At 53.6% G+C, this 14418-nt stretch overlaps 2 protein-coding genes across 2 annotated transcripts in view; both read right to left on the minus strand.

Annotated features, from left to right (window-relative positions):
- Positions 1–2553: 2553 nt before the first annotated feature.
- On the minus strand, positions 2554–10133 carry LOC140374730 (dehydrogenase/reductase SDR family member 13-like). The gene is made up of 5 exons (XM_072461726.1): positions 9920–10133; positions 9338–9456; positions 7156–7279; positions 3725–4051; positions 2554–3230 (listed from the first exon to the last, which is right to left on the minus strand). The coding sequence occupies exons 1-5, from the start codon at positions 10044–10046 to the stop codon at positions 2971–2973; spliced, it is 957 nt and encodes a 318-aa protein (XP_072317827.1). The 5' UTR covers positions 10047–10133; the 3' UTR covers positions 2554–2970.
- Positions 10134–10617: 484 nt separating this feature from the next.
- The window catches only part of LOC140374729 (PHD finger protein 12-like), a 28971-nt gene continuing 25170 nt past the window's right edge, over positions 10618–14418 (minus strand). The window contains exons 15-16 of the mRNA XM_072461725.1: positions 14237–14375; positions 10618–12734 (exon numbers count right to left, since the gene is read on the minus strand). Coding sequence (XP_072317826.1) covers positions 12367–12734; positions 14237–14375 — 507 coding nt within the window. The 3' untranslated portion in view covers positions 10618–12366. The remainder of the gene's footprint in view (positions 12735–14236; positions 14376–14418) is intronic.

Here is a 14418-nt window from a genome sequence, read left to right on the forward strand (position 1 = left end):
TCCACTAGGGGCAGTGTCGGCTATCGCGCACACAAAGAAGTTTAGAAATGACGTAATCCTGTGTCAGTATTAAGCACAACCAGAAATAAACCATATATTAAGCGCACGGGCGGCTTCGCGGGGGCCCCCTAGTGGCCTGGGGCCCCAGGCAATTGCCTGGTTTACCTAATGGGATGCAGCGCCTCTGCCGATTCTTGCAAGTTTGACTTTAGAATATTTGTCCACGGATTTCAGGACCCCCCACCCACCTGGAGAGAACAAGGACCCCCCACCCACCTGGAGAGAACAAGGACCCCCCACCCACCTGGAGAGAACAAGGACCCCCCACCCACCTGGAGAGGGCAAGACACCTTTTTTAGAGGAGCTGATTCTCATCCCCAGACGCTTCCCTCTCGTCCCAGGGCAGGTGCAGGTCCGGGTTTGATGAAGCCGTCAGGACGACATCGTCTACAAACAGCAGAGATGAGATCCTGAGCTCCCCAGACACCGCCCAAGGCCTGGCTCCAGGGTGGGGCCCCGGTCACACCAATCCAGGCGATGTAACCGTGTTATTTTACTCGTCATAATCGGCTTCTGAAGCGCTCTCTGTCTGACCCGTCACCTCTGACCTGTTGGCCTTGGGTGACCCGACCTGGAGCGTGTTGCCCCCGACAACAGCTTTTGCTATTGCAAAATAAATATATATTGTAGGAAAAAAACTTTATTTGTGTTTTCAGCCTTGTTTATGCAACATTTAATAATAAGTTATAACTGTAGTTATAACACTGTCATAACTAATTAGAAATTGCTTCAAAATGCTATTTTTGACAAAATATTTTCACAATTCTGTATCACCTTTAACTGAATCCAGCACCTTTAACTAAGTAACACTGAAGTGGTGTCGTAGATGAAGTTATTAAACTCATAAACGTCGTCATGTGCCTCAGTTTCATCTTTCTGCCACAATAGACGCCGTTGTGTGATGTTGCACAAGGTCTCCCATGACGACCGACCCGTAACCACGGACACTTCGCTCTCTTTCATCAGGAGTTCGTTCCAGAGTCACGACGTTCTCATGTTCTCCACACGAGATCATCCAAAAGACATGAATCTGAGACGTCGTCTGTTTAGACCTGTTTTAGTCCTGGTTTAGACCTGGTTTACACCTGGTTTAGACCTGGTTTAGACCTGGTTTAGTCCTGGTTTAGTCCTGGTTTAGTCCTGTTTTAGACCTGGTTTAGACCTGGTTTAGTCCTGGTTTAGTCCTGGTTTAGTCCTGGTTTAGTCCTGTTTTAGACCTGGTTTAGTCCTGTTTTAGTCCTGGTTTAGTCCTGTTTTAGTCCTGGTTTAGACCTGGTTTAGTCCTGGTTTAGACCTGGTTTAGTCCTGGTTTAGTCCTGTTTTAGACCTGGTTTAGTCCTGGTTTAGTCCTGGTTTAGTCCTGTTTTAGACCTGGTTTAGACCTGTTTTAGTCCTGGTTTAGTCCTGTTTTAGACCTGGTTTAGTCCTGTTTTAGTCCTGGTTTAGTCCTGTTTTAGACCTGGTTTAGACCTGGTTTAGACCTGTTTTAGTCCTGGTTTAGACCTGGTTTAGTCCTGGTTTAGACCTGGTTTAGTCCTGTTTTAGACCTGGTTTAGACCTGTTTTAGTCCTGGTTTAGTCCTGTTTTAGACCTGGTTTAGTCCTGTTTTAGTCCTGGTTTAGTCCTGTTTTAGTCCTGGTTTAGACCTGGTTTAGTCCTGGTTTAGACCTGGTTTAGTCCTGGTTTAGTCCTGGTTTAGACCTGGTTTAGTCCTGGTTTAGTCCTGGTTTAGTCCTGTTTTAGACCTGGTTTAGACCTGTTTTAGTCCTGGTTTAGTCCTGTTTTAGACCTGGTTTAGACCTGTTTTAGACCTGGTTTAGTCCTGTTTTAGTCCTGGTTTAGTCCTGTTTTAGACCTGGTTTAGACCTGTTTTAGTCCTGGTTTAGACCTGGTTTAGTCCTGGTTTAGACCTGGTTTAGTCCTGGTTTAGACCTGGTTTAGTCCTGGTTTAGACCTGGTTTAGACCTGGTTTAGTCCTGGTTTAGACCTGGTTTAGTCCTGGTTTAGACCTGGTTTAGTCCTGTTTTAGTCCTGGTTTAGACCTGGTTTAGTCCTGGTTTAGACCTGGTTTAGTCCTGGTTTAGACCTGGTTTAGTCCTGGTTTAGACCTGGTTTAGTCCTGGTTTAGACCTGGTTTAGTCCTGGTTTAGACCTGGTTTAGTCCTGGTTTAGACCTGGTTTAGTCCTGGTTTAGACCTGGTTTAGTCCTGTTTTAGTCCTGGTTTAGACCTGGTTTAGTCCTGGTTTAGACCTGGTTTAGTCCTGGTTTAGACCTGGTTTAGTCCTGGTTTAGACCTGGTTTAGTCCTGGTTTAGACCTGGTTTAGACCTGGTTTAGACCTAGTTTCTGAGGTTCATTAAAGTAAAAACAGACACAAATCGACAAATGTATTTCTTTTGGCACTTTGAGTACAAACTGAGGTTAACAGCGTTAGCTGCAGCTTTGACTCGTTACAGAAACAGAAAAGTTATAATTTGGGCTTGTAATTAGTTTAATGACTCGATTAAAGCGTTTACTACGTTAATGACAAAGTCTGATCACAGTAATAGTACTGAAAGTACTTAAGTAAAAGTACAGTTACATGTTACGGCTGCAAAACCTGAACGTCCCAAACTGTGACTTAAATACAAGTTACTTTTACCAAGTATTTTACACCTGAGAAAGTACTTTAAGAAAACATCATTTCCCCCAAAAAACACACAGGGGACACTGGGACCCAGGGACCCAGGGGACACTGGGACATCGGGACACGGGGACATTGGGACCCAGGGGACACTGGGACCCAGGGGACACGTGGACCCAGGGGACACGGGGACATTAGGACCCAGGGGACACAGGGACATTAGGACCCAGAGGACACAGGGACATTAGGACCCAGGGGACACGGGGACCCTGGGACACGGTCAGTCCCTACTCCAGGCCGCACATGCTCTCGCTGAGCTCCCACAGTTTCTTGGCGGCGGCGTCGTCTCGCGCTGCAGAGAAGACGTTCCGGACGGTGCAGTTGGAGAAGTAGCGGCCGCTCAGAGGTTCGATTCCCGGCTGCAGCGCACAGTGCAGCGTGGTCTGAGCGCCCTGCTCGGGGGTCTTGAAGAAGAAGGAGGTCAGGGGCTTCAGGAGCGTCACCAGGACACGGCTGAAGTTTCGGTCAAACTCTGAGTTTATGGCTCCTGGAAACAACAACGAGCTCGACTTTAGGTCCAAACCGACTCTTCATCATGTGCCCCGTCCCGCTGACCTGGAGCCCCGCCCCGCCCCGTCCCGCTGACCTGGAGCCCCGCCCCGTCCCGTCCCGCTGACCTGGAGCCCCGCCCCGCTGACCTGGAGCCCCGCTTCGCTGACCTGGAGCCCCGCCCCGTCCCGCTGACCTGGAGCCCCGCCCCCTGACCTGGAGCCCCGCCCCGTCCCGCTGACCTGGAGCCCCGCCCCGTCCCGCTGACCTGGAGCCCCGCCCCCTGACCTGGAGCCCCGCCCCGTCCCGCTGACCTGGAGCCCCGCCCCGTCCCGCTGACCTGGAGCCCCGCCCCATCCCGCTGACCTGGAGCCCCGCCCCGTCCCGCTGACCTGGAGCCCCTCCCCCTGACCTGGAGCCCCGCCCCCTCACCTGGAGCCCCGCCCCCTCACCTGGAGCCCCGCCCCCTCACCTGGAGCCCCGCCCCCTCACCTGGGTGCAGTGAGTAGCAGGTCACATGGGTTCCCTTCAGCCTCTTGCTGAGCTCGTGCGTGAACAGGACGTTGCAGAGTTTGCTGTGGGAGTAGATCCTCAGCAGGTCGAGGGTGGAGCTGCCCCGCCCGAGCGCCCGGTGCCTGCTCAGGCAGTCGAAGTCCACGCGTCCCCAGTTGTGGGCGACGGACGACACGTTGACCACTCGAGCGCGACCGCTTTCCTTCAGCCGCGGCAGTAGCAGCAGCGTGAGCAGGAAGTGACCCAAGTGGTTCACCCCAAACATCATCCCCAAACCGTCCTGTGTGCGGCCCCCACAGTACAGACCTGCAGGGGCCACAGCGAGTCATGAGTCACACTGATACTGAGGGGCCCCCACAGTACAGACCTGCAGGGGCCACAGCGAGTCATGAGTCACACTGATACTGAGGGGCCCCCACAGTACAGACCTGCAGGGGCCACAGCGAGTCATGAGTCACACCGATACTGAGGGGCCCCCACAGTACAGACCTGCAGGGGCCACAGCGAGTCATGAGTCACACCGATACTGAGGGGCCCCCACAGTACAGACCTGCAGGGGCCACAGCGAGTCATGAGTCACACCGATACTGAGGGGCCCCCACAGTACAGACCTGCAGGGGCCACAGCGAGTCATGAGTCGCACCGATACTGAGGGGCCTCGACAGTACAGACCTGCAGGGGCCACAGCGAGTCATGAGTCACACCGATACTGAGGGGACCCGACAGTACAGACCTGCAGGGGCCACAGCGAGTCATGAGTCGCACCGATACTGCGGGGCCCGGACAGTACAGACCTGCAGGGGCCACAGCGAGTCATGAGTCGCACCGATACTGAGGGGCCCCGACAGTACGGACCTGCAGGGGCCACAGCGAGTCATGAGTCGCACCGATACTGAGGGGCCCCGACAGTACGGACCTGCAGGGGCCACAGCGAGTCATGAGTCGCACCGATACTGCGGGGCCCGGACAGTACAGACCTGCAGGGGCCACAGCGAGTCATGAGTCGCACCGATACTGAGGGGCCCCGACAGTACGGACCTGCAGGGGCCACAGCGAGTCATGAGTCGCACCGATACTGAGGGGCCCCGACAGTACAGACCTGCAGGGGCCACAGCGAGTCATGAGTCGCACCGGTACTGAGGGGCCCCGACAGTACAGACCTGCAGGGGCCACAGCGAGTCATGAGTCGCACCGGTACTGAGGGGCCCCGACAGTACAGACCTGCAGGGGCCACAGCGAGTCATGAGTCGCACCGGTACTGAGGGGCCCCGACAGTACAGACCTGCAGGGGCCACAGCGAGTCATGAGTCACACTGATACTGAGGGGCCCCGACAGGCTGATAAAGGATTTGGAAAGTCGTGCACTTAAACTTGGAATGAACCAGGTTTGGTTTGTGGGCGCGGCAGAACAAAGGGCCCGTGATCTTTGGCCCTGATAACAGGTTGCACAGGTTCAAACACACAAATTGTTTGAACAATCACAATTGTCCAAACACACAAAGGGCCGCGCCTTTCACCCTTCACCTTCCAAAAGCGGGCGGGGCCAAAGGGTCTCTGTGAAAGAAAAACTCACAGCAGAAAAACTTTGAGCTTAAGACAAGTCACAGTTTGACTTTAAATGTGCCATAACGTGCTTTTTTTCACGTTTCCTAGTCTATCCTAAGTGTATAATTGATAATAATAAGTGTTGTGCAACACCCTTAACATAATAGTTAAGAAATATCACCCAGACCTTGGTCCCCCTCACCAACCCGGAAATGCAGACGGCTTGGTTTGATATTGTGATAAAATGTGAATATATGATTATATTTCTGTGATGTATTTTATCTGCATAATAGTGATATATTATCTGCATCACTAGTCTAAGAGAAGAACGGGTGTGTGACAAACTGCATTTGTTTGTGAAGGTGTCGTAAAGATGGCCAGGGGAATGTTTACTCTCCTAGGGAGGGGGTGTAACAGCCCAGGGGGGTTTGGGTAAACATTACCCAGGCTTTATCTCTACGGAAAATACCAACCGTTGTAAAAGACAAGTGCCTTGATGTGAAGCTGACCAATGAGAAATGTGAGCCGCCTATTCCATAATATCTAATAAAACCAACCTGCATGAGAAAAAACGGCGTGAGACGCAGGAGGGTCACGTAAGCTGCTTACAACAGCCTGCGTGACCGGTCCCGGCGTTTCTCCCATGCATGTCACACAAACGTCTGATATTTCTGTGTCGTTTCATATTCTATGTTGAATTGTGTTCTCTGTGTGTTAAGGAATAGCATTGGTGTATGTCTCATTCCATGACAGATATTCGCCCCCACCCTTGCGAAGAGCGATCTGGCTCCCCCGCCCAACCCGTGACGTAGTCTCAGAGCGCGTGTGTGCCCCGCCCACCCGTGACGTAGTGTGTGTCCCACAGCTGTCTGCTCCGCCGTGCGCCGCTATCTATCTATCTATCTATCTAGATAGATAGATAGATAGGGGGGTGGAGAGGGGGGATGGTGACACGTGCTTGCCCTTATGACTCGGTCTTGTGAACACCGCCCGTCAGTTTGGAGATTGGAGGAAAGGAGATAGCCTGTACTAAAGCTAAACACTGCGGGAATCAATCAAAAAAACACTCTGGACATAAATGAAGCACAAATAGCGATGTAAGAAGGTTAAAAGCTCTGAAAAGTCTATTTTGCATGTTATGGGACCTTTAAACTCTCAAAACGAAAAAAACACACAAATAAAACACAAGTGAAACTTATTTCATTCCTCGCTAAAGCTTCGACACGAGGAAGTGTTATTTCTGTTGCTGTTACGGACTTTGATCCACAGAATACGTGACCTGTGTTTGGGGGCGTGACCGCGTGTGGAGGAGGCGTGACCGCGTGTGGAGGAGGCGTGACCGCATGTGGAGGGGGCGTGATCGCATGTGGAGGGGGCGTGATCGCATGTGGAGGGGGCGTGATCGCATGTGGAGGAGGCGTGACCGCGTGTGGAGGAGGCGTGACCGCGTGTGGAGGAGGCGTGACCGCGTGTGGAGGAGGCGTGATCGCATGTGGAGGGGGCGTGATCGCATGTGGAGGGGGCGTGATCGCATGTGGAGGAGGCGTGACCGCGTGTGGAGGAGGCGTGACCGCGTGTGGAGGAGGCGTGACCGCGTGTGGAGGAGGCGTGACCGCGTGTGGAGGAGGCGTGACCGCGTGTGGAGGAGGCGTGACCGCGTGTGGAGGGGGCGTGATCGCATGTGGAGGGGGCGTGATCGCATGTGGAGGAGGCGTGACCGCGTGTGGAGGAGGCGTGACCGCGTGTGGAGGAGGCGTGACCGCGTGTGGAGGAGGCGTGACCGCGTGTGGAGGAGGCGTGACCGCGTGTGGAGGAGGCGTGACCGCGTGTGGAGGAGGCGTGATCGCATGTGGAGGAGGTGTGACCTGCGTTGTTGATGAGAAGGTCCAGTCTGGGCTCCGATTGGAGGAAGTTCTCAGCGAAGTCTCGGACCGACTTCAGACTGGCTAAATCCAGAGGCGCGAAGAGAACGTCGGAACTGCCGCTCTCCTGGAGCATCAGCATGAGCAGCATGAGCACCAGACATCAGCATGAGCACCAAGCACATCAGCATGAGCACCTAACACACCAGCATGTGCAACTAACACACCAGCATGAGCACCAAACACACCAGCATGAGCACCAAACACACCAGCATGAGCACCAAACACACCAGCATGAGCACCAGACAGCAGCATGAGCACCAAGCACATCAGCATGAGCACCTAACACACCAGCATGAGCACCAAACACACCAGCATGAGCACCAGACATCAGCATGAGCACCAAGCACATCAGCATGAGCACCTAACACACCAGCATGAGCACCAAACACACCAGCATGAGCACCAGACATCAGCATGAGCACCAAGCACATCAGCATGAGCACCTAACACACCAGCATGAGCACCAAACACACCAGCATGAGCACCAAACACACCAGCATGAGCACCAGACATCAGCATGAGCACCAAGCACATCAGCATGAGCACCTAACACACCAGCATGAGCACCAAACACACCAGCATGAGCACCAGACATCAGCATGAGCACCAAGCACATCAGCATGAGCACCTAACACACCAGCATGAGCACCTAACACACCAGCATGAGCACCAAGCACACCAGCATGAGCACCAAGCACATCAGCATGAGCACCAAGAACACCAGCATGAGCACCAAACACACCAGCATGAGCACCAAGCACATCAGCATGAGCACCAAGCACACCAGCATGAGCACCAAACACACCAGCATGAGCACCAAGCACACCAGTATGAGCACCAAGCACATCAGCATGAGCACCTAACACACCAGCATGAGCACCAAACACACCAGCATGAGCACCAAACACACCAGCATGAGCACCAGACATCAGCATGAGCACCAAGCACATCAGCATGAGCACCTAACACACCAGCATGAGCACCAAACACACCAGCATGAGCACCAGACATCAGCATGAGCACCAAGCACATCAGCATGAGCACCAGACATCAGCATGAGCACCAGACATCAGCATGAGCACCAAGCACATCAGCATGAGCACCTAACACACCAGCATGAGCACCAAGCACATCAGCATGAGCACCAAGCACATCAGCATGAGCACCTAACACACCAGCATGAGCACCAGACATCAGCATGAGCAACTAACACACCAGCATGAGCACCAAACACATCAGCATGAGCACCAGACATCAGCATGAGCACCAAGCACATCAGCATGAGCACCTAACACACCAGCATGAGCACCAAACACACCAGCATGAGCACCAGACATCAGCATGAGCACCAAGCACACCAGCATGAGCACCAAACACACCAGCATGAGCACCAAGCACACCAGCATGAGCACCAAGCACACCAGCATGAGCACCAAGCACACCAGCATGAGCACCAAGCACACCAGCATGAGCACCAAACACACCAGCATGAGCACCAAACACACCAGCATGAGCACCAAGCACACCAGCATGAGCACCAAGCACACCAGCATGAGCACCAAGCACATCAGCATGAGCACCAAGCACACCAGCATGAGCACCAAGCACACCAGCATGAGCACCGAACACACCAGCATGAGCACCAAACACACCAGCATGAGCACCAGACATCAGCATGAGCACCAAGCACACCAGCATGAGCACCAAGCACACCAGCATGAGCACCAAACACACCAGCATGAGCACCGAGCACACCAGCATGAGCACCGAACACACCAGCATGAGCACCAAGCACACCAGCATGAGCACCAAGCACACCAGCATGAGCACCAAGCACACCAGTATGAGCACCAAACACACCAGCATGAGCACCTAACACATCAGCATGAGCACCAAGCACATCAGCATGAGCACCAAGCACATCAGCATGAGCACCAAGCACATCAGCATGAGCACCAAGCACATCAGCATGAGCACCAAGCACACCAGCATGAGCACCAAACACACCAGCATGAGCACCAAGCACATCAGCATGAGCACCAAGCACACCAGCATGAGCACCAAGCACACCAGCATGAGCACCAAGCACACCAGCGTGTCCTAAATGAAGGCGTGTCCTCACCCTCCTGACGTCCTCGGCGGCGGCCTCTCCTCGCTCGCGGCTCCGACACGCCATGATGACCCGGGCGCCGCGCTTGGCCAGGTCGACCGCCGTCCGCTTCCCGATCCCCGTGTTACTGCCTGAAAGACGCCGCAGCACGTGACGCGACAGGCTCCGCCCTTTCCTCCCGTTCGGAGGTGCAGTGCGTCACTCTGCCAGCAGGGGGTCATCAGGAACGTTCCACAATTAAATTTTCCAGTTTGACCTTCCACCGGAAAAGTGACGCAGTGCAGCTTTAACACCAGATCCACGTCAATCACTGTCATTATCGTCCTACTTTTTTATTTCCTTTCATGTCATTCATTTGAACATCTTTTTTATATTTTCTTGAGTTTAATCTATTGCAATGAGTCACAGAAGTAAAAGTAAATCTACAAGAGACAAACGCTTCATGTTGACGTCACTTCTGTGCTTCATTTAATGTTTTGCCCTTTAAATTAAATCCACTTTAAATTATAAATCCGATGTTACGTTCAGAGTCGAAGTTTCCTCGGAGTTATTTCTTGAATAATAAAGTATAATAATAATAGTAGAACTCTGTACCTGTGACTATGGCCGTTTTCCCGTGCAGTTTGACGCAGCTGGAGCATCTTTGGCCTTTCACGATCTTTTCGCGGTAAAAATACGCGGCGACGACAAAAACCGCTCCGCAAATCACAAAACAGAACATGTTTGAGTTCTACAGGGACCGGAACCAGAACTGTGCCCACCCGGAACCAAAGAGGAGCCAAAGAACTGTGTCCGCCCGGAACCAGAGGAAGAGCAGAAACTGTTTGCCACCGGCTCCAGCTCCGGACCCGCCCCCAGACCCAGGTCCGCCCCCGGCTCCGCCCCCCGCCCCTGCTCCAGGCAGTGATTATTATTATTATTATTAACAATGTTGTAAAGATCGGCGACGCGGCTGAACGTCAAGTGAGAACAGTAAATATCGTCTTGACCTTTAACTTTCATAAAACATTTAGAACAAATGTCACGGACGAAGCTGAACGTGGGAAATAAAGATGAATATTTCTCAGTTGAAGCGGTTTGTTGACGCCCTCTGGTGGCGACACGTGGGATAATGTTATATTGATGACGGCAGAACATGAATAATAAACTCATTATTTACATCCCAAATCAGCACTTTTGATCCAGGTTGAACTTCTTAAGGTTCTGATGTTTGTGTTAAAGTGTCGTTAAAGTAAATATAAAACTTAGTTTATTGGAAACACAACGTCACAAAAGTTACTTCTTAGAAAATCTTTTTGTATTTACACGTTTGAACAGACAAGCCAAGAACAGACAGAGCGTTTATGTACAGAGCAGGGCGGGGCTAAAAGGGGCCGGACTCAGGGCGGCGGCGGGTGAGTGCCGAGACGCCGCGGGGGCACCACGAGGACCCAGGAGGGCCCCGCAGGGGCACCACGAGGACCCAGGAGGGCCCCGCAGGGGCACCATGAGGACCCAGGAGGGCCCCGCGGGCACCACAAAGTCGACGCTGTACAGTTAAAAACCAAAACAAAATGGCAAATTCTACAGGAAAATCCGGCACGTTTCCAAACCGAGGCGCGGCCAATATTAATATTTACAACATGTACATCGTAAAGTGTGTACGGCGTGAGGCCCCCCACACTGTCGGACCCCTCACGCCATCAAGGCCCTCGGGGGCCCTCACGCTGTTGGGGGGGCCCCCACGTCAGGCCCCTCACGCCGTCAGGCCCCTCACGCGGTGCAAAAGCAGCAAAACAACAGAACGTTATGGAGTTTAATATTAAAAGATGAGACAAAGTCATGTTTCCATAGTAACGGTGAATAAACGCGGCGACGCCCAGAACTGACCCGACCGCTTCAGCCAAAACAACAGATTGTCGATAATACTTCAAGTTCATGCAACAAAAAATATAAAAAGAAAAGAGTTTCTCTGTCGAGCGACTGGCGGCGGCGCTTTCCCTTCAACGGTGCAAAACCAGCGCGATGCCAGGAAGTGGAGGAACAGGAAGTGGAGGAGGAACAGGAAGTGGAGGGAACTATGGGAAGTGGGGGACAGACGGGAAGTGGAGGACAGACGGGAAGTGGAGGACAGACGGGAAGTGGAGGACAAACGGGAAGTGGAGGACAAACGGGAAGTGGAGGACAAACAGGAAGTGGAGGACAAACAGGAAGTGGAGGACAAACAGGAAGTGGAGGACAGACTGGTGCTTTCGTAGGAGAATAAAGTGAATTCATGATATTTAGCGTCAGAAAAGCGGCTTCACGTGGGCTGCAAATGACTTTTAGTATCAACAAGTCAAACTATGATCTGTGGAACACTTAATACAATAAATGTGGAAACTAAAGACTTGTAGAATATTTGAAAAAAATAAAAATAAATAATCTAAGTTTTTGTTACAAAAATCTTTCCATGTTTTTGAGTTTGGTCCAAACAGAAGTTTGAGTTGACCTGGATTTGCAGCTCAATAAAGACTAAACACTTTATTCCTTTCTATAAACCGCTTGAAAACATGACGATAAAATGTATATATTTAGCCACGCCTCCAGCAAACCTTTAAACGCATTAAAAAGACAGAAGACCTCAAACACGTCCAGATGTGGCCCGGAATGTTCCGCAGGACGGCATTAAACCCGGACGCTCCAGGAAACGCTCAGAAACACGTTTTGACCCAAATCAATGTGAAAGTGAATATTTACAGATAAAGTGTTTGTGGTAATTATTCATTTCTTTCTCAGACATTTTTATGATGAAATATGAAAATAGAGTTTAGAGCTGACGAGTGGAGTGGGCGTGGTCAGAGGTGGTGGGGGCGTGGTCAGGGCGAGGTCAGAGCGAGCCTGCTCACTCTCCAGTTTAAAGTCGAGCTGTGGAACATTCCAGACACAAACGAGAATATCCAAACCACGCCTCAAAACACCACCAATCATCAACTTCCTGGCATCGACCAATCCAAAGAGGACGTAAGAGGAGAGGGGGCGGGGCATCTATGCTACAGGGCCATTCCCCGCGGCGGCTCGGGCTACGCCTCCATCTCCGCCTCGTCCTGGCTGGAGGGACTGCTGAGGGCCGCGGGTGGCGCCAGCGAGCTCGGGGCGGAGCTCAAGGCGGCGCTGGGGGCGGAGCTCTGCTCTTCTTTGGAGGTTTTGGCGGCGAAGTCGGTGACGCTGAAGACGAACTGCAGACAGCCCAGTTTGACGTAGCTGCCATGGTGGAGCAGCGCCGTGCCCTCCCACCCGGCGCCGCCGCCCCCGATCAGGCTGGAGCTGCTGGACTTGCAGCCGCACCCCGGGGCCGCGCCCTGCGACTGGCTGCTCATCACGCCCCCTGCAGGCAGACGGCTGAGCAGCGCGCCGGGAGCAGAGTCCTCGTCCTGCTTCTTACTGCGACCTACGAAAGAGAAGAAGGGTCAGCGCGTGGAAGCGTGTCAGCGCGTGGAGGCGCGTCAGCGCGTGGAGGCGTGTCATGGCGTGGAGGCGTGTCATGGCGTGGAGGCGTGTCATGGCGTGGAGGCGCGTCATCGTGTGGAGGCGTGTCATGGCGTGGAGGCGTGTCATGGCGTGGAGGCGCGTCATGGCGTGGAGGCGCGTCATCGCGTGGAGGCGCGTCATCGCGTGGAGGCGTGTCAGCGCGTGGAGGCGTGTCATGGCGTGGAGGCGTGTCATGGCGTGGAGGCGCGTCATCGTGTGGAGGCGTGTCATGGCGTGGAGGCGTGTCAGCGCGTGGAGGCGTGTCAGCGCGTGGAGGCGTGTCATGGCGTGGAGGCGCGTCATCGTGTGGAGGCGCGTCATCGTGTGGAGGCGTGTCAGCGCGTCATCGTGTGGAGGCGTGTCATCGTGTGGAGGCGTGTCATCGTGTGGAGGCGTGTCATCGTGTGGAGGCGCGTCATCGTGTGGAGGCGTGTCAGCTCGTCATCGTGTGGAGGCGTGTCATCGTGTGGAGGCGTGTCATCGTGTGGAGGCGCGTCATCGTGTGGAGGCGTGTCATGACGTGGAGGCGTGTCAGCGTGTGGAGGCGTGTCAGCGTGTGGAGGCGTGTCATGGCGTGGAGGCGTGTCAGCGTGTGGAGGCGTGTCAGCGTGTGGAGGCGTGTCATGGTGTGGAGGCGTGTCAGCGTGTGGAGGCGTGTCAGCGTGTGGAGGCGTGTCAGCGTGTGGAGGCGTGTCAGCGTGTGGAGGCGTGTTATGGTGTGGAGGCGTGTCAGCGTGTGGAGGCGTGTCAGCGTGTGGAGGCGTGTCAGCGTGTGGAGGCGTGTCATCGTGTGGAGGCGTGTTATCGTGTGGAGGCGTGTCATGGTGTGGAGGCGTGTCATGGTGTGGAGGCGTGTCAGCGTGTGGAGGCGTGTCAGCGTGTGGAGGCGTGTCAGCGTGTGGAGGCGTGTCAGCGTGTCAGCGTGTGGAGGCGTGTCAGCGTGTGGAGGCGTGTCAGCGTGTGGAGGCGTGTTATGGTGTGGAGGCGTGTCATCGTGTGGAGGCGTGTCAGCGTGTGGAGGCGTGTCATGGTGTGGAGGCGTGTCAGCGTGTGGAGGCGTGTCAGCGTGTGGAGGCGTGTCAGCGTGTGGAGGCGTGTCAGCGTGTCAGCGTGTGGAGGCGTGTCAGCGTGTGGAGGCGTGTCAGCGTGTGGAGGCGTGTCCGGTCGTCCAGGGCGATCGTTATGATCCGAGCAGCAGTTTTGTAAAGCTCCAGATGAGTCTAAACTGCTCACATTCTGTTTATGCGTTTTGTACTCGCTTAAAGGAGTATTCAGTTTGGACAGTAGTTTAAGTACTTATACTAGTACTACTACAGTACTTATACAGTACTTATACTAGTACTACTACAGATCATTGTTATCAGATGTTTAATACTTGAGACAAACCTCCAGTGTCAGTGTTCAGTATTAGAAGAGACTCACGGATGAGGCCCTGCACTTTAGCCACCAGGCCACTGGGGGGCGACGGAGAGGCTTTTTCAGAGAAGTCACAGGAGTAAAGGACGTTATCCACCGTCGTGCCGTGTTCACTGTAGTTCAAGAGCTCGTAATGTTTGGTATTCTGAAAACACAGAAGAGTGAGACGAGGAGGAGGGGGAAGAGGA

Source organism: Eucyclogobius newberryi, unplaced genomic scaffold (assembly GCF_026437365.1).
Source record: "Eucyclogobius newberryi isolate DKJ021-1_F unplaced genomic scaffold, fEucNew1.0.hap1 SCAF_306, whole genome shotgun sequence".
Lineage (NCBI taxonomy): Eukaryota > Metazoa > Chordata > Actinopteri > Gobiiformes > Gobiidae > Eucyclogobius > Eucyclogobius newberryi.